This window comes from Acinonyx jubatus, chromosome B2 (genome assembly GCF_027475565.1).
Source record: "Acinonyx jubatus isolate Ajub_Pintada_27869175 chromosome B2, VMU_Ajub_asm_v1.0, whole genome shotgun sequence".
NCBI classification, from domain to species: domain Eukaryota; kingdom Metazoa; phylum Chordata; class Mammalia; order Carnivora; family Felidae; genus Acinonyx; species Acinonyx jubatus.
This window is the reverse complement of record NC_069385.1, coordinates 13,413,185-13,431,624: the sequence shown is the minus strand read 5'-3', so window position 1 is coordinate 13,431,624 and position 18,440 is coordinate 13,413,185. Positions and strand designations below refer to the sequence as shown.

At 36.5% G+C, this 18,440-nt stretch overlaps 1 protein-coding gene across 1 annotated transcript in view; it reads left to right on the top strand.

Moving 5' to 3' along the window:
• The first annotated feature begins 663 nt into the window (after positions 1-663).
• Positions 664-18,440, top strand: part of OPRM1 (opioid receptor mu 1) — a 40,795-nt gene continuing 23,018 nt past the window's right edge. Inside the window, exon 1 of the mRNA XM_015073668.3 lies at positions 664-1,055. Within this exon, the coding sequence (XP_014929154.2) occupies positions 763-1,055 (293 nt within the window). The 5' untranslated portion in view covers positions 664-762. The remainder of the gene's footprint in view (positions 1,056-18,440) is intronic.

The following is an 18,440-nucleotide window of genomic DNA, read 5'->3' as shown; positions in this document are numbered from 1 at the left end:
TCTTTTTCAGAAAAAGGACATTTGTTTCAGACAGGTTTGTAGGGTTGAAAATTCTCGTTCAGTGATGTAAAAACACCTTTGCTATGTGTAGACACGCAGGACTGAGACAAGGGGACTAAAGACGAGGAATTTGTGCGCCCTATGCCAAAGATTTCAGCAGACTAGAGGGCTGGAAAAGGGTTGGGGGGTAAGGATTACTCAGGTTGCACCAGGCCAATGTGCTTCCTGTCCTATTGTATTATACAGAGAAAACGGCGCTAGGAAAATAGAGTGATGTCAGCCCCCTTTCTTATGCTTTACTGCTGCCAAGAACTAACTCTCTCTCCCCCCAACCCTTTCCTCCAACTCCCTTCCCCATTCTGCTCCTCCTTAGATGTGTTTGCAGGGACGAGTGCCGAATGGGGAGACAGACCCACTCATTAGATCGCTTTGCGCAAAATCCACCCCCCTTCTCTCTTCTCCCTCCCCTCCAGCCTCTGGATCCCGCACAGCCCTCCCTCCCCTCCCTACAGTGGTGTTGGGTTGAGGATGTGTCTCTACTACTAAGGCGAAAGGGGGCTACAAACAGTGGATAATATCAGATGCCCAGCTCTCCCCTTCTGCCTGAAGCTCCTCTCTGGCTGCACCAGGATTGGTCTCTGTAAGAAATAGCAGGAACTGTGGTAGCGGCGGCGAGAGGAAGCAGCTGAGACGCGTGGAACCTGGAAAAGTCTGGGTGCTCGCTGTTACCTCACAACGAGGTCCCAGCCAGGCGTCAGCACCATGGACAGCAGCACCGTCCCCACTAACGCCAGCAATTGCACTGATCCCTATTTGCACTCTTCAAGTTGCTCCCCAGCACCTAGCCCGGGTTCCTGGGTCAACTTCTCCCACCTAGATGGCAACCTGTCCGACCCATGCGGTCCTAACCGCACGGAGCTGGGCGGGAGCGACAGCTCGTGCCTTTCGACCGGCAGTCCTTCCATGATCACAGCCATCACCATCATGGCCCTCTACTCCATCGTGTGCGTCGTGGGTCTCTTCGGAAACTTCCTGGTCATGTATGTGATTGTCAGGTAAGGAAGGCGCCAGGGCTCCCAGCAGAGATTTCAGCAGCTAATAGGGGCTTAAAGGGACACCTGACCCCTGGGTAGTGTTTGGCGGGAGGATGAGAGAAGAGAGGTAAACAGGGGGGTATTATGGGAGCGACAGTGGATAGAGTGGTTGTTGTGAGTGCAAAAATCTACTTTTCTGTTTTTCTCTCCACTGTTAAAGAATCAAAAATTTCAGAAACAGAGAAGTTGCTTTGGTAGAAGCTGTAAAGCTCCGGGGGGGAAAAATAATAATAATAATAAGCTCTTAGAGCTCACTTACACTGAGCCAAGGGGGCTCTTGGGCACAGGAACCCACAGTCCCTTCCACAGGAGCTGTGGACACAGTAATTTGTGAATAATGAAAGAGAAATTTTAGTTAGATTTCCTAATTTGGGGGCCGATCTCCTTTTGAGTTCTTTTCAGAGAAGAACCTTGGCAACTCTCCTACCCCTGCTGGTTTCCGTGTACTTTGCTGCACCCCCTGCCCTCCTCTTTCCTTGTCACATTTGTCTCACTTCCCTCGTGGCCATCCTGAGGCCACACTCAGTGAGAAAGTTTTTCTTGTGTCTCTCCACAGTAAATAATGTTGTTTTGTTGTAATAAATATGACAGTTGGGCTGCCTAGACCATTTTGCAGTTGGCAGCTGTAGATCTGCTATGGGAGTCACAAACCGAATTGGGAATAGAGTGTGGTTCAGGAGAAATGCAGGGTATGACTGTTTTTCAAATCCTCTGAAAATGAGACCCAGTTAAAAGTGACCAAAAGCGACATAATTCTGGATTATAAACTATAATATAAAGAAGTTACAGTGGTTGCTCATGGGGAAAAAAGTGTCTTTACTCAGTGAAATTATTTCAAAAGAATTTGTGGGCCATATTCTGTTTACTCATATGCTCCAGGTTTGTTTGGCAAAGAGTGTACGAGTTTTCAATATTAACTGAGATTAATGTAGATTGCGTTAGTGCTGGTGTGTATATTCAAATCCTACATGCTAATATGGAATATGATATATTCATTTTTGTTAAAGTAAATAAATATTTTAACACCTTAAAATGGGGTTTTCTTCCTACTAGGGGTTATTTGTATGTAGTGAACATGGTATTTTCATATTTAGTTACAATATTCACTCCATCTATTCAGCAAGTATTGCAGGGCTTAATGGAGCTCCTCAATCATTAAACAATCATGTTCCCTATTATACTTTCATGATCAAGGTGCTGCAAGTTGCTTGTAATCGATTCTTTCTTATATGCCTGGTCTCTTTAATTAATGATTGTTAAAGAATAAAACTAATTTCTCTAATCTTTTGCTGAGGTATGAGATAAGTAGTGTCTCTAAGAAAAGAGCACCATCTATTGAGAAGAAGGCTAACAACAGAAGGGAAAATGCAGGAAGGAAATCAATGGAAGAATTTATTTTTGAAAACATTTACCTTGTAATAATCTAATACAAAGATTCAAAGATAAAAAAACAAGTCTAATTTGCAGTTATGATAATAAAAATAATAAATAAAGCATAATTAAAGGACTGCTTTATAAAGAGAGAATATGATTCTCATTTGTCCTAAGAAAATTCATAGAATCACAAGGTGATAAGGCTGGAAGGGACCCTAGAGATTACCTATGCTAGATGAGTAAACTGAGGCACAGAAAATAGCAGTGATTTCTTCAAGGACAGATAGTTCATTAGTTCTATAATACTGTTAGTTCGATATAGTATCTACATTAGCCAATATAATTTTCTTTTTATTAGAGTGGCAAATTATGATTTGAGTTAATTCGACTAAAAGACTGATGGAATAGATTTAGTTAGCCGTAATAATGAGGAAATAATAAAGTACCCCAAATTTATGTCTGAAATCATGGACACAATGAAGAGAAATTACTAAAGTGTCTAGAAATCCTGCTGTCTGAAGCATAATCTTTTATTTCCTTTTATTTCTTCTCTTGGTATTTTCCTTCCTTATTTTTCTCCCCTCTAGTTTATCCTTTTCTATAAAGAGAGAGCCAGTAAAGCAGCAATTTGGCTGTGAAATAAGAAGGCTGGTCTTATTTCAGTGTTTAAGAGATTGCTGGTTAGGTGAGTTTGTTTTAAAGGCATCTGACCTCTTGATGGCTTGGAGACGGATAGTGACATTGCATCTTAGTAAGAATATGATATTATGCTTTACTTCTCTGTTCTAACAAAATGCAGTATGATTTGAAAACTCATCCCCAACACCCACCTGTGGCAAGTTGGGTGTTTAATTCCACAGTCAGGTAACCCTCTGGAAATATGACTGTGAAACAGAAAAATAGACTGATGAAGTGATGAAGAAAGCATCTGGGGTTGAAGAAAATATGTTTATTTAGCTTAGAATATTTAATTGGACTGTCTCCAGGCTGTGGTGTTTTTACTACAAAAGTGATAGTTCGGAGATATTATTGCCCCTGTTAAAAAGGTGAGTAAAATGCTACCCCCATTAGAGTATTGAGGTAAAATGCTCACTTCCTGCTATTATTTAAAGTTCAACAAATACTTTTGAAAGGTCAAGTACAATTAATGGTCAAGTTGCAGTTTCCTAACCAGATTAAGGTAATATTTATTAGTATGTTTTAATACACCAAGTGAATCATGAGGCTCAGGTGACTATGGCAACCAAAACAACAACAAAAATAACTGCTAATGCAGATACCATGATTAATACTGCTCTGTTCTGTCTCAACTCCATCATCATCATACCTTCATCAACAACATTATTAAATAGTATAACTTAAGTAGGATTCTTACACAGTGCTGTTCTGAAAAACATGAGGGAGGAAAAGAGATACCATCACCATCATATGATCTAAAGATTTAAAATCCAGATGTCAAATGATAGAAATGTTATAGCTATTCATCACACAAAAACTTTTTTTGGGTTTAAAGAAAAAAATTACTTGCAAGATAATATTATAAAATTTACCACACAAATTCTAAAAACTGTGGTGATAAAATATTACAAAATGTATTATTGTCAAGAATATTTTTTAAAAAATCAACCAGAATAGTACACAGAGTTATAGCCACCAGGAATGTTTCATTTTTTGAGAGCGCTTATCCAAAGCACAGAATTAATCATAAATATAAAAGTTGATATTGTGCCAGATGTATTTATTTTTGTAAGTTTTTTTTCCAAAAAGATTTGTCCATGTAGTCGTGAACATTGTCTATGCAGACACTGTTAAGAAAGAAAGAAAGAAAGAAAGAAAGAAAGAAAGAAAGAAAGAAAGAAAGAAAGAGAAAGAAAGAAAGAAAGAAAGAAAGAAAGAAAGAAAGAAAGAAAGAAAGAAAGAACAGAAAGAAAAAAGAAAAAGTAGAGGGTTGGAAACTGTTAGATCTCTATGAGTTGTGTAAATCATCCTGACCAATAAAGTTCCAATGAAGAGTGCCAAATGAATGATATTGCCTTCATTTTTCAGATTACTTCTTAATTTGACTAGATAAATTCTCAATATGACCAGTTACCAGAGCAGAGAATGTATATATATGCAAGATGTTATTGTCATTTTTCTTTCACTAAAAAGTATTTCTGACTTTAAAACAAGTCCTATGAGCTCATACTTGTTTTATATACTAAATATTTGATTCAGATTTAAACTACAAAATGAACAGGCATGACTGATTAGAACAGAAGTATAAGCTTTTTTCCTCACTTCAGATATAAGTAGCTGAAAAAATAAGCAATAACAATGTTTTATCTAATATGTATATATTAGATATATATTTTATATATATATTATATATATATTTTTTATCTAATACACACACACACACACACACACACACACACACACACAAATACGTATATACATATGAGTTAATTTTAATACATAAGTCCCTGAATATGGTCACTAGTAATTTTAATAAAATAAAAAAAGATAATTGTTTATTTAGAAAGCTCAAATACTAACAAAGCTTGCTTTCTTTTTTAAAACTATAAAATATCCTAGTTAGAGGATGATTTTTTTTTTTTGAGGATGGATTTAAAGGAAAAAAAATCCTACTAAATAAAAATCTGTCCTTAACATAACGGTTTACATGAAAATATAAGAATTTAATTGTATTCCTTTTACTTGCAATACAGAGGTCCTGGTAGTATTTCTTACAGTGTCAACTTTAACTATTTCACATATAGGTGCTAATTCTACCATAACACTGTTCTTCACTGTGTCCTAAAAACACTATGTTGCTTTTCATTTCCTCTGTGGTAGGTTGTGTTTCTGTCATCTACAAAGAGTTATCACTGAGTTTCTTTTCTTTCTCTCCTTTCTTTCTTGAAAGAATGAGCTATCTCATATTTTATTAAATGTTTCCAGCACAAAGGAATGTATAGAGAGTAATAAGATTCTTCACCTTCAAAAATTATATGTATAATTATAATAATTATATATACTAGTAATATATATTATATATTACACACAATAATATATATTATATACTTTATATAATATACAACACATGACTGTATGTTTTATATATTATAAGTTGGGGCGCCTGGGTGGCTCAGTCGGTTAAGCATCCGACTTAGGCTCAGGTCATGATCTCATGGTTCGTGGGTTCGAGCCCCACATCAGGCTCTGTGCTGACAGGCCTGTTTCAGATTCTGTCGATCTCTCTCTCTCTCTCTGCCCCTCCCCCACTCGCGCTCTGTTTCCCTCTGTCTCAAAAATAAACATATATTATAAGTAATCCATAATATATAACAATTATATATACATAATAACCTATAATATGTAAATTATATTATACATATGCTACATATATATAAGAAGCAGCCTCATTTTTCCTATTATACTGACTCCCCAGAGACTATTATTATTGTAAATTTGGTGGTTATTATTCATAGGCATATTTTAAACTTTTATTTTTGCTGTGCTTCCATAAAGTATAATCTTTTAAACATGTTCTTTGAACTTTATATATTAAATGTTTATATTTTATATTAATGTGAATAGACATAATTTCACTATTTTCCCAGAGTTGTTCTAGTTCCAGCAGATCATAGAAATGAGATGGTAAAGAATTAACTCTCCTTAATACTGTTAACTTATCTCTAAATCTGTGTTAAAAATTATGGTGAAGATTTCTTCACAAGTGTTTTCCTGAACAAATATTTTCATTAATACTTACATGCAGTATTTGGGGAAAAACTTCTGGCAACTGCTACAATAAGTAAATCTTGTGAATAAAACCTAGGTATAATTTCTCTACTTCTAAGGAGGAAATAAAAATAATTGGTTTCTGACTACTTCAAAATGTCATTCATGCTAAATGCTAACAATCCTTACTTTGGGATTTTGAATGTCTTAGAGAACTCTTTACACATAAAAGTTTAAAATGTTATTTCTTCTAGAATTCCGCTTTAGGTATTAATTGAAATAAAATTATTTTGGTTAGCAGGAGCAGATAAACTGGTTTTGATAAATAATGTAAAACAGTGTGACATCTTAAAATATATTAACAATAAATACCAAGACTAAATGTTGTGTGAAGTTTGTAAAATATGTGAATTTCATATTTTTAATCTTCATAAAGATTAATGTATATTAATTAACTAAAACAACAATTTATGACTATAGTCTCCGAACTTGTGTTTAGATGTAGACACTTACTTCAAGAACCCCTAAGTCAATATATTGGAGTGCCTGGGTGGCTCAGTAGGTTGGGCAATTGACTCTTCCATGGGCATTCAGCTCAGGTCATGATCTCATAGTTCATGGGATCAAGCCCTGTATTGGGCTCCGTGATGAGAACACAGAGCTTGCAGAGGGATCAATCTCTCCCTCTCTCTCTGCCCCTCCCCTGCTCCTATGCACTTGTGATCTCTCTCTGTCTCAAAATAAATAAGTGAACTCTATTTAAAAAAACAAACTCATAAGCCAATATATAAAGGAAATCAAAGGAGCTATTCAGGATGAATCACATGCTGGGGCCACAGAGCACTGCTCAACTGCTAGCCCCATCCTACCCTCCATTGCTGTCCTCAGAGCACCTTCATGGAATTTCCAGAGCTCTCTCAGGTAATATTTTAAAATAGTGATTTTCATATTGTTTCAGACCTTTGTTGTACCTCACCTCTCATCCTGCTGTTCACCTTTGACTTCAGTGATTAGTATGGCAGTTAGTTTTGCCTGGATATATCTTGGTAACTTTCTACCCTAGCTGCATCTATAGCCCTTGTTTTCATCCCTGGAACTTCTCTGACTCTACCACCCTCCACAGAAATAAGCCTGGTATTCACAGGTGAGAATGTGTGAAGAAGTTGCCACCCACGAAAGACACCTTGACTGGGGAAATGGGAAGCTGTGGACAAATGGTCCCCTCTGCTTCCCTCTACCCTTAGGTACACAGTTCTGAGGAGCAGACCACAAGGCACATTAGAAACTCTGGTCTTCATTGTGACCATTTCAAGAACATGCTTTTCCTTCTTTCCTTTTTACCTTCTACTCCCCCACTTCTGTTCCCACTTCTATTCCCTGCAAATGCTCTCCAAAATGATTTACCTTCACAACAATTTCTGTCTCACTCTGTAAAGCGTATCATTCCTGCTATTTTTATGACTGGTTACAATGTGTTGGCACAGTAAAATCCAATTAATAAATAGGCCTTTGCCAATTCATTAAATATAGGTTTTCCTGAATAATTAAAAGTTCTTAAGAAAAATTCTAATCAGTATCCCATATTAGAACAATGAAGAGAATTCATGAGCGAAGCTTTTCCTTTTATTAGTTTTCCTGTTTCAGGATTCAGGAAAGGTTTTAGTAGATATTCCCTTAATGGACAGGAAGTAGGTAACAGTCATGTGTAGTGTTCAGATTCCTTCTTGAGTTCAGGGTGATGGTAGCAATATGCTCTCAGATATGTAAAAGAAATAAATAAAGCCTCCTGTGCCTTCTAATAAATTATCTGAAGACAAAAACTACCACCCCCTTCTCCACTGGTTCCAAGTTATATAATACCCATAAAAGTTCTCATGATAACTAAATTCAAGAAAATTTCAGGGTCCTCAAAATGAGCTGAAACAACAGATAAAAGAAATGTCGTATACAATAAACATCATGTAATGAGTTTGTCTTCGCATCTCCTTTCCCTAGTCATCCATTCTTGCTTCAGGCTGAGGGTCTTTGAATTCAAGATATACATTGTAGAATATAAAGGTCACATAGAAAAAATGTTTTTTTGCTTTGGCTCAGGACCCCAAGTGCCACTTGTGGCTCAATTTCAAACTGTTCTGTGCCTCATTCTCCTCATCTGTAAAATGTAAGAATTGAACTGAAAAACTCTTGAAGTCCCTTCTAGTACTAAGAATTCCTATGGCAACTTCAAGGACTACTTCTCCATAATTTTGCAGCTACACTATCTAGAGAAAAAAGAGTAATGATTTACCAAGTTAAATAATGTTGTTTTCAATTCCATCTCACCCTCTTGCATTTTAGATAAGCTCAAATGGATTCTGTCAGAGAGAGAAATTGCTGAGATGCCAGTTTGGTGTCAATTAATATAATGAGCCAGACCGAAGGCAACAGTCAAGGCTTCATTCACTTACTGTGAGAGTATAAGCAAGACACAAAACAAGATAAAAGTGTCCGCTCCCCAAGGTTCTGTTTTTCCCCCACATTAAGGCACCAGGTCACAAGAAGAGCTAGGAGCGGGAAAGTATTGAGTCAGAGAGAAGAGTTTCTTCAAGGACTCCTGATAAGGAAGTCTCAGCAGAGACACCTGGAAATAGCTTTGTCAAGGCCTACTCAATAAGAAGGCTCCAAATGGAGGCAGTTGGACTAGTGATGCATATACATCTTAGAGCATTGCTGTTGAGGTGGAAGAGGGGCATGAGTCCTTGAACACAAATTCCTCCAGATTATATACCAAGTCTCTTGTGGGGAGGACAGCTTCTCCCCATGAAGTCTACCAAGTAGAGCCTTTGTAGTTGCCTATGGTTGAGCCTCAAAGGTCACACAGTATATGGCCTGGACTCAGACTTCTCAGGTTCAGCTTAAACCCTGACACGTCTCTTTCCTCTCCTGTTCTCTCCCCCTCCACTCCTTTTCTCCTCTCCTCCCTCTCGAACTCCCCCTCTCCTCCTTTCCCCCTCCCTCCCTCTCTCTCGTTCTCTTTTTAATTCATGTAAAGATTATTTTAATATTTGCTTTCAGAAATTAATTATATTCAGGATGTTGCATTCTAAAGTAGGGCAGATAGGACTGTTACACATGAGGGAACCCTGGATGGGTTCAAATGAGAGAGAGATCATTCTGTTCTGGATATGAGTTTCTGCCCAGGCAAGAATATTGTCAAGTATGTTTTTTAAATTCGATCATGTGTTATCTTATTAGTTGCATATAAGTAGGTGTCCTAAAGAGATTCAAATGTAATCATTCACACTTAGTAAAAATTATTCTTTGTAATTTAAGGTTTAAATATATTAAACCAACATGATACATTCAGTCTCCAAATATGCTACATATTAATTTCTACTATAAATTTTTATTTTCCCCTGTCATCTACTTTTTCTAATAAAATCCTTATTCTTCAAGTCTCAACTTAAAGCCATTTCTCTTTGCAGCCTCCCCAAAGTACTTCTACAACCAAGTTCCCTGCACTGTAACCCATGATAAAGGCTCTGATTGTGAAAAGTCTGGACATTTTCTCATGCTTTTACAAAATGTCACTTGATAATCCTTGAAGACTTGATAGACAACTATCTCTCTGTGATAGTTAAGAAATGTGATAGTTGTTCAAAGTTGAACAACAGAAGCATGCATCTTTGAAACATTTTGTAATTCAAAGTTTTCAGCATTTCAGATTCACCTCAAAGTATTCAGATGTAAATTCTGATTCAGACAATTCTCTCAATTCACTGCTTTATTCATGGGTATTTAGCTTTTATAACTTGAATCATGAAAACTGATCTGTATCACTGGATTAATATCAGAAAATCATAAATTCACATACACACACATATATCTATGTGTGCATATATGTGTAAGTCCAAAAACATTAAATTGGAAATAGATTGTGCTCTTATGATTGAAATACAGAAAGATTTTAAAGCGTGAAATTACTAAAGTTAATACAGTTAGTTCTCAATATTCATGATAGTTATGTTTTATGAAGTCATTGTGATTAATAAATTAGACAAGACTGAAGCTTTGCTTCTAGGGAAGATTTAGGGTTACGTTCCTGTGAGCCACAGTCACATTTGCATCAGTTAATCAAAACATAACTTTCTGTTATTTGTGGTTCTGTATAAAGGCATCCATTTAATCTTTATTGTCGATTCATTAACATTGAATGCACAGTCAACAGCATTGTAACCAATGTCTGCATGAAACTCATCTAAGATATTAGACACATCACTGCCATCTTATACTTAGGCACACCAGACAGCACTTCAGCACTCTGTTTGAGGTCAATTTTAAATAGTAAGATTACCGACAAACAACGCAAAAATGCTATAAACGTGTCACAGAAAGGAGACATTTGTAGTCTGAGAGTTGAAATGGGAAGGCAGAGTGTTGCTTTGTTTGACCTCCGCTGAAAACTTGTCCATCAAAGCAACTCAAAGTTTCTGTCACTCTGTACATAACTGCAAATGACCATAAAAACACATCAGTATAGAGTTTAGGGTTAAAATAAAATTTAACAAGCAAGGTTGTTTGCAAATACAGAATCCATTAATAATGAGGATCAACTGCATATACAAATGTTTTCCCAGGAAATATTTTAAAAACAGAGCTGAAGAAAAAAATCAGAAAGCATGTTCCATATTAAATATGATTACAATTTCATGTCATGAAGGCACATTTTGTATTTTTAATCATTATTTATCATAATCAAAGGGAATAGCTTGAAGACAAAATGGGTTCCCATATGAATCAGTATATCACTAGATACCTATATTAGCACACAAATTTAAGAACATGCATGATGCACAAGAGTCCCTTTTTCTCCATATCCATGCCAGTATTTGTTATTTCTTGTCATACTGACATTCATGAAGTGATATCTCACTGTGGTTTTAATTTACATTTCCCAAATGCCTAAAGATGCTGAACATTTTTCCATGTACACATTGGCCTTTTGTATATCTTCTTTGGATAAATGTCTATTCAGGTCCTTTGCCCATTTTTTAATTGGGTTTTTTGTTACTGAGTTATATGAGTTCTTTATATATTTTGGATCTTAACCCCTTATCAGATATATGGCTTGAAAATATTTTTCCCATCCCATGGATCATCTTTTCACTTTGTAAATGATTTATTTTGTGTGTCTAGAAGCTTTTCAGTTTGATATAGTGCTGTTTGTTTATTTTTTATTTTGTTGCCTGTGTTTGAGTTGTCATATCTAAAAAATCATTACCAAGACCCATGTCAAGGAAACTTGTTCCTATGTTTTCTTATAGGAGTTTCATGGTTTCAGGTCTTACATATAAGTCTTTAGTCTATTTTGAGTTAATTTTTGAGAGTGGTGTAAGATATGGGTCCAGTTTCATTCTTTTACATGTGAATATCTGATTATCCCAGCACCACATATGGAAGAGACTGTCTTTTCACCATTGAGTATTCTTGACTCCATTGTCAAATATTAGTTAACCGTATATGTTTGGGTCTGTTTCTGAGCTCTTAATTCTGTTCCTTTGGTCTATTTGTCTCTTATTATGCCAGTACCATACTGTTTTGATGACAATAGTTTTATAATATAGCTTGCAATCAGGATATGTGATGTCTGCTGTTTTGTTCTTCCTTCTCAAGATTTCTTTGGCCATTCAGGATCTTTTTTGGTTTCCTACAAATTTTAGAAGTGTTTTTTCTACTTCTGTAAAAATTCCATTGGGATCTTGATAGGGGTTGCATTGAATCTATAGACGGTTTTTGGTAATATTGACATTTTAACAATATTAAAATGTGTTGGGTTCTCCCAACACATAGTATGAGATACTTTTCCATTTATTTGTGTCCTCTTTGATTTCTTTCATCAACATCTTATAGTTTTCAGAGATATTTTTTTATCTCCTTAGTTAAATTTATTCCTAAGTATTTCATTGTTTTTGATGCAATTGTATATGAAATTATTTTCTTAATTTCTCTTCCTGATAGTTTGATATTAATGTATAGAAGTGCAGCAAATTTTTCTGGATATTTATTTTGTATCATGCAACTTTATTGAATTTATTTGTTAATTCTAACAGTTTTTTGGTGGAGTTTTTAGGATCATGCATATATATAGTATCATGTCTGCAAATAGTGACAGTTTTATTCTTCCTTTATAATTTGGATTTTTATATTTTTATTTCCTTTTCTTTTCTTTTTTCCTAATTGCTATGGCTATGACTTCCAATACTATGTTGAATAAAATGGCAAGAATGGGCATCCTTTTCTAATCTTTATTCCTGAGAAAAATTTTCAGTTTTTCATTATTGAGTACTATGTTAGCTTTGGGCCTGTCATATGTGGCCTTTATTACATTGAGGCACATTCCCTCTATACCCACTTTATTGAGATTTTTTATCACAAATGCGTGTTGGATTTTGTTAAATGTTTTATATGCATTTATTGAAATGATCACATGATATTATCCTTCATTTTGTTAATGTGATGTATGTGTCACGTTGATTATTTGCAGATGTTGTACCATCCTTGCATTCCTAAAATAAATCCCACTTGATCGTGGTGCATGATCCTTTTAAAGTATTGTTGAATTTGGCTTGCTAATATTTTGTTGGGGATTTTTGCATATGTTCATCAGGAATATTGGCCTGTAATTTTATTTTTCTGTGGTGTCTTTATCTGATTTTCATATCAGGGTAATGCTAGCCTTATAAAATAAATTTGGAAACATTCCCTTCTTTTCAATTTTTTGGAAAATTTTGAGAAAGACAGGTATTAATTATTCTTTGAATGTTGGGTAGAATTCACCAGGAAAGACTTTTGATCCTGGACTTTTTTTGTTGGGAGGTTTTTGATCAACGATTTGATCTCCTTGCTAGTAATCATTCTTCTCAGGTCTTCTATTTCATCATGAGTCAGTTTTGTTAGGTTGAATGTCTTTATGAATTTATCTATTTCTTCTAGGTTGTCCAATTTGTTGACTAAAATTGTTCAGAGTAGTCTATTATGATCTTTTTTATTTCCGTAATATGAGCTCTAACTTCTTTTTCACTTCTGATTCTATATCTATCTGTCTGTATGTCTGTCTATTTATCTTTCTCTTAGTGAGTCTAGCCAAAGGTTTGTGAATTTTGTTTATCTTTTCAGCTCTTACTTTTATTAATTTTTTCTATTGTTTTTTTAGTCTCTATTTCAATTATTTCCATGTTATCTTTGCTGTTTCCTTTCTTTACACTACCTTTGGGGTTTGTTTATTCTTTTTTTTTTCTAGCTTCTCTGGATGCAGAGTTAAATTGTTTATTTGGGCTTTCCTTGTTCCCTGAAATAGGACTGTACTGCTGTAAACTTCCCTTTTAAAATTGCTTTTGCTTCATCCCGTAGATTTTGGACTGTTGTATTTCCATTTTAATTTGTCTCCAGGTATTTTTTTTATTTCTCCTTTGATTTTTTTTTTACTCATTGATTTCAATAGCATGTTATCTAATATCCACACATTTGATTTTTCGAATTTTCTTCCTGTGATTGATTTCTAGTTTCATTATATATTTAACAGTCTATATCAAGTTAATAGCATCTTAAGTTTGAACATGTTCTAAAAGTTCTATATTTTTACTCCCGCCCCCATGTGTTCTGTTTCTGATACCATATTTTGCATCTTTTCTTTTGCCTATCCCTTAACTAATTATGATAGTTATAGTTAATTTTACTACTTTTGTCTATTAACTTTCATATTAACCTTGTAAGCGGTTAATCTACTGTTTACTATATATTTGCATTTATTAGTGAGATTTTTACTCCCATATGTTTTCCTGTTACTAATTAATGCATTTTCTTTTCAGCTAAAAAAAAATCCCTTTAATATTTCTTGTAAGTCAGTTTAGTGTTGACAAACTCCTTTAGTATTTGTTTGTTTGGAAAACATGATCTCCTTTTCAGTCTGAATAATAACCTTGCTGGGTAGAATATTCTCATTTGGAAGTTTTTTTTTCCTGTCAGCACTTTGACTATATCATGCTACTCCCTTCTGGCCTGCAAAGTTTCTACTGAAAAATTAACTGATAGTCTTATCAATTTCCTTTGTATGTAGCAAGTTGTTTTCTCTTGTTGCTTTTAAAATTTTTCTCTTTATATTTAACTTTTGACATTTTAATTATAATGTGTCTTAGTGTTATCTCTTTGGGTTCATCCTATTTGTAACTCTGTTTGCTTCCTGAGCCTAGATGTCTCTTTCCTTCACCAGGGAAGTTCAGGGAAGTTCACCAGGGAATTTTTCAGCCATTATTTATTTAAATAACTTTTCTACCTCTTTCTCTCCCTTCTACGTCTGGGGCCTCTGTATGTAGATGCCTTTTCTTTTGATATTGTCCCAAGGGTCCTTTAAACTATCTTCATTTTGTTTAATTCTTATTTCTTTTGTTCCTCTGATTGGGTAATTTCCGCTGCCCTATAGTCCAGGTTGCTGATCCATTTTCAGCTGGTTTTGTCTTGTTCTTTCATTTGGAATACATTCTTTTGTGTTCTCATTTTGGGCAGCTCTCTTTTTCTCCTTATTAGATGAAACAACTCTCTCTTCAAATCTTGAAAGAGTGGCCTTGTGTAGGACATGAACCTTATCATTCAACCTTGCCCTGGATTTTGGTTGTTTCTCAGACTTCTTTGATTGTCTAAGTAGCATGATTGGTTTTTGATGGGTCCTAGTTGTTGAGAGTATGCCAAGACCTGTCAGAGTTCCAAAGGTTTGGATCTCAGACAGAGCCTGGTTTTAGGCTAATTGTAAGCCAGATCCTCTGGCACCAGCTTTTAAGATGATAGATAGATGATAGATAGATAGATAGATAGATAGATAGATAGATAGAAATAGAGATAGAGATAATCTTATGTATATATAGATGGGTCTGCAATCATAAACCCTGCTGATTTCTAGACCAGGAAATTTGGAGGTATCCCCTCAGCAACACTGGCAAAAAAATGCATTAGTCATATATATAAAATCTCATTTCTTGGATGCATCAGGGAGCTGTAGCAAGGTCAAGGGAGGGCTCTAATATGGTATCTCCATGCCCACACTCCCTGGGTGCACTGCTGTAGCATCTGGATATGTGGCAAACCTGAAGCCTGAGCCTCAGGCTGAAGCTCCAGGACAAGAAAATAGGCATTTGTCTCATGAAGACTGGGGACATGTTTTAGTCAGCTGTTTGTTCAGTACCTAGGGATGGTAGGCTGCTAAGAACAGTCTCTCTGATTATCTCAGACTCATAAGGCTCAGAAACACAATTTCCACTGGCCAACAGAGCCAGGCACTCAAGAGGCCTGCCTTGTGTGGGCTGCACATGTCTACCATCTGTGGCAAGGCTGGCTGTGGTTGTGACATACCAGGACTGGGACAGGACAACCCACAGCTGAGATGCAATGTGAGGTACTTGTATGTCTAGCTATGGTGCATGAGGGGCAAGACACTCAGCGACAATGGCTGCAGTGTGAGGGAGTGAGGCTCCCACTAGAACTAACAGGCCAGAAGATGGGTGGTACCCACCAGCCCCGGCACCAATAAGGCAGAAGGTGAATGCAAATATGGCACCTGCCAGCACCTCCACCCCCAGAGTGAGTCTCAACAGGTTCTTGCCTTTCTGGCAGATGCTTTAAGGTTAACATAATGAGCCCCCTAATATGGATTAGTCGCCTTTCAAATTGTTGCTTTTTTTATGGGTCCCCTTGTAGTGGGTCTATGCTGAACCTTTTGAGTGGATTTCTGTTCCTCATAGCCCTATTGTTCTCCTGGAAGTAAGCCCTGTTTGTTTATGTTTTTCAAAGTTTATTTGTTTATTTTGAGAGGGGGGCAGTGCACACAAGCAGGGGAGGGGCAAAGGGAGGGGACAGAGAGAGAATCCCAAGCAGGCATGGGGCTTAAACTCAAAAACCATGAGATCATGACCTGAGCTGAAGTCAAGTGTCTGACACTTGACCAACTGAGCCACCTTGTCGCCCCCAGTCCTGTTTGTTTTTAAGGCCAAACTCTAACTCTTTGGTGGCTCATTTGTCTGATGCAGTTCTCAAGGGGTGCCTGATATGTGACAAGAAAACCCTCACTCATCAAGGGACAAGTTCTGTATTATAAGAACCCTCCTGACTATGGTCATTACACCTGGGGTGGGGTTTCTTGGAAGGCCATGTCTCTGCCTCTTCTACCCATATTGATGTAGCCTTTTTATCCTTTTTTGTGTAAACACTGTTCAGCTAGCTTTCAGTTCCTTTTCAGAAGGAAATGTTCCACATATAGCTGTGGGTCTGTTGTGTTTGTGGGAGGAGGTGAGTTCAGGATCCTCCGATACCACTACCTTTAACCCTCATCCCCCCAGAAAATCAGCAATATTCATTACCATCCTTAGCCAGTGATTAGGAAGCAAGTGCTTAGAAAATAGCATGCTGAAAAATTTCCCTCAATTGGACATGCTTTGTGGTTATCTTAAATCAGTGCAATTTTTTAGGCTCTCTCACAGTATTTTCATCTTCAACTATTTGAAGCTTTCAGGAAAAATTGAAACTGTCATCTGCAAATTCGTATTAACTTCTTAGCAAATACAAAATCTGTCCTCAAAGACACCTATGTCTGCACACCAGCCACTCTGCACCCACCCCCATGCACCCAGATGGTGACTGGCAGCTTCATTTCACTCAACCTCTCATTATGCCCTTTCAGGCACAAAAGCTCACTGGTTGGATTTTTTTTTCTTTTCTTTCTGATTTATGTAACTTGCTCATTTTAAAACAATTGTTTTCTGCAGTTCTCCAAGTTTCCTTTGAAAAATGTTATCTTTTGTGTTTTAGGACCAGGCTGGCTAGCTCGATAAAAAGGAGCACTAGTTATGCCAAAGTATTCTGTGGTGTTTGTAACCCCTTGGTTTCTTGTCCATGGTTTTACTCAATGGTTTTTCCAAGGACTCTCTGAAGTCTCTTTTCTGCCTAACTCCACATCTTTAATTTGGTTCCCATCTGTCTCCAAATGACTGAATCTTTGAATAGTTGTGCTCAGATAAAACTTTCTGGCATGTACAGGAATTCTTTAGATTAGCCAGATAGCTGCTGGGTCTAAGTCTGCAAGGAGAGCAAAGTTGAGGAGAGATTTAACTGGGCGATATATAGTCCAGCCAAAAATTCTAAGGTTCCCAGAATCTCTTAAATGAGAATGAGATCTACATTTTCTCAAGGAATCCAGACAGGTTAAAATAAATCATTATTTTTTTCCAATTAACTTATTAACTCATGGAACATCATAACTATTGCATAAGTCCTTGAAATATGCTTAGACACATAGAAGAAGGCCTCCCAGATCATCTATTCCAGTGGTGCTCTATCTTCGTTGCATATCAGAATCACCCGGGAAGCCTTAAAACAAAAATAAAAGCCTAGCTCCACCTAAGGCTATGGTTGATTAAATCAGAATCTCTGGGGTTAGTTTTTAGACATAGGCAAGAAGGCCTCTTAATGTGCAGCCAAGATTTAGAGGCACAGATCTGGTTCAACCTATTCACTTCATGGAAGAGGAAATGGCGTCTTATCTGTCCAGGAGGTTTACGAGGTCTGTTCATACGCCTTGCTTCTCTGAACTTTAAGTTGTTTATAGTAAAAGTAGTAAATTAAACCACCTCTCAGAAAAGCTAAAGTTCAGGGTGTTTTCAAAATTTCCCTAAAATTGACCAATTGGCTCTCTTCCCAATAGGCATGGTGGAGCGGGTAGAGTCCTAAGAAGACTCATGTTTGAATCTCTGCCCCTTGCTAGTTAACACTGTCACCCATCCTCCCTAAATCGTACTAGTAAAACTTTACTAGAGAAATAATAACCATATTCAATTTCACATGGATTTTAGGTCCAAATTAGATGAGATATATGGAAGTGTACGATGAACATTAAAAGTGCTATATAAAAGTAAGGAGTTTTGTTACTTGTTCCCCTCCTACTGAGAATTCATCTTCCCACCCATTAGGCTCACGCCATTAGCATGTAGTGTCTCAGCACTCACCTAGTGCTTTGCTTTCTCATAGGTCAGATATATTACCCATTATAATATTTTGAAATGCAGTTTATCTCTTTAGAATCACAGTTTCTGCAGAGGCAAGGCAAGGCACTGCATAGGTGTCACTGTTGTCATTCTCTTGGTTCCAATCAGTTCCTTCCCAACTGGATCATTCCAAAATCATCTTGCTGACTACCAAGATGATGTGAAGAGAAGTCTAAAGACA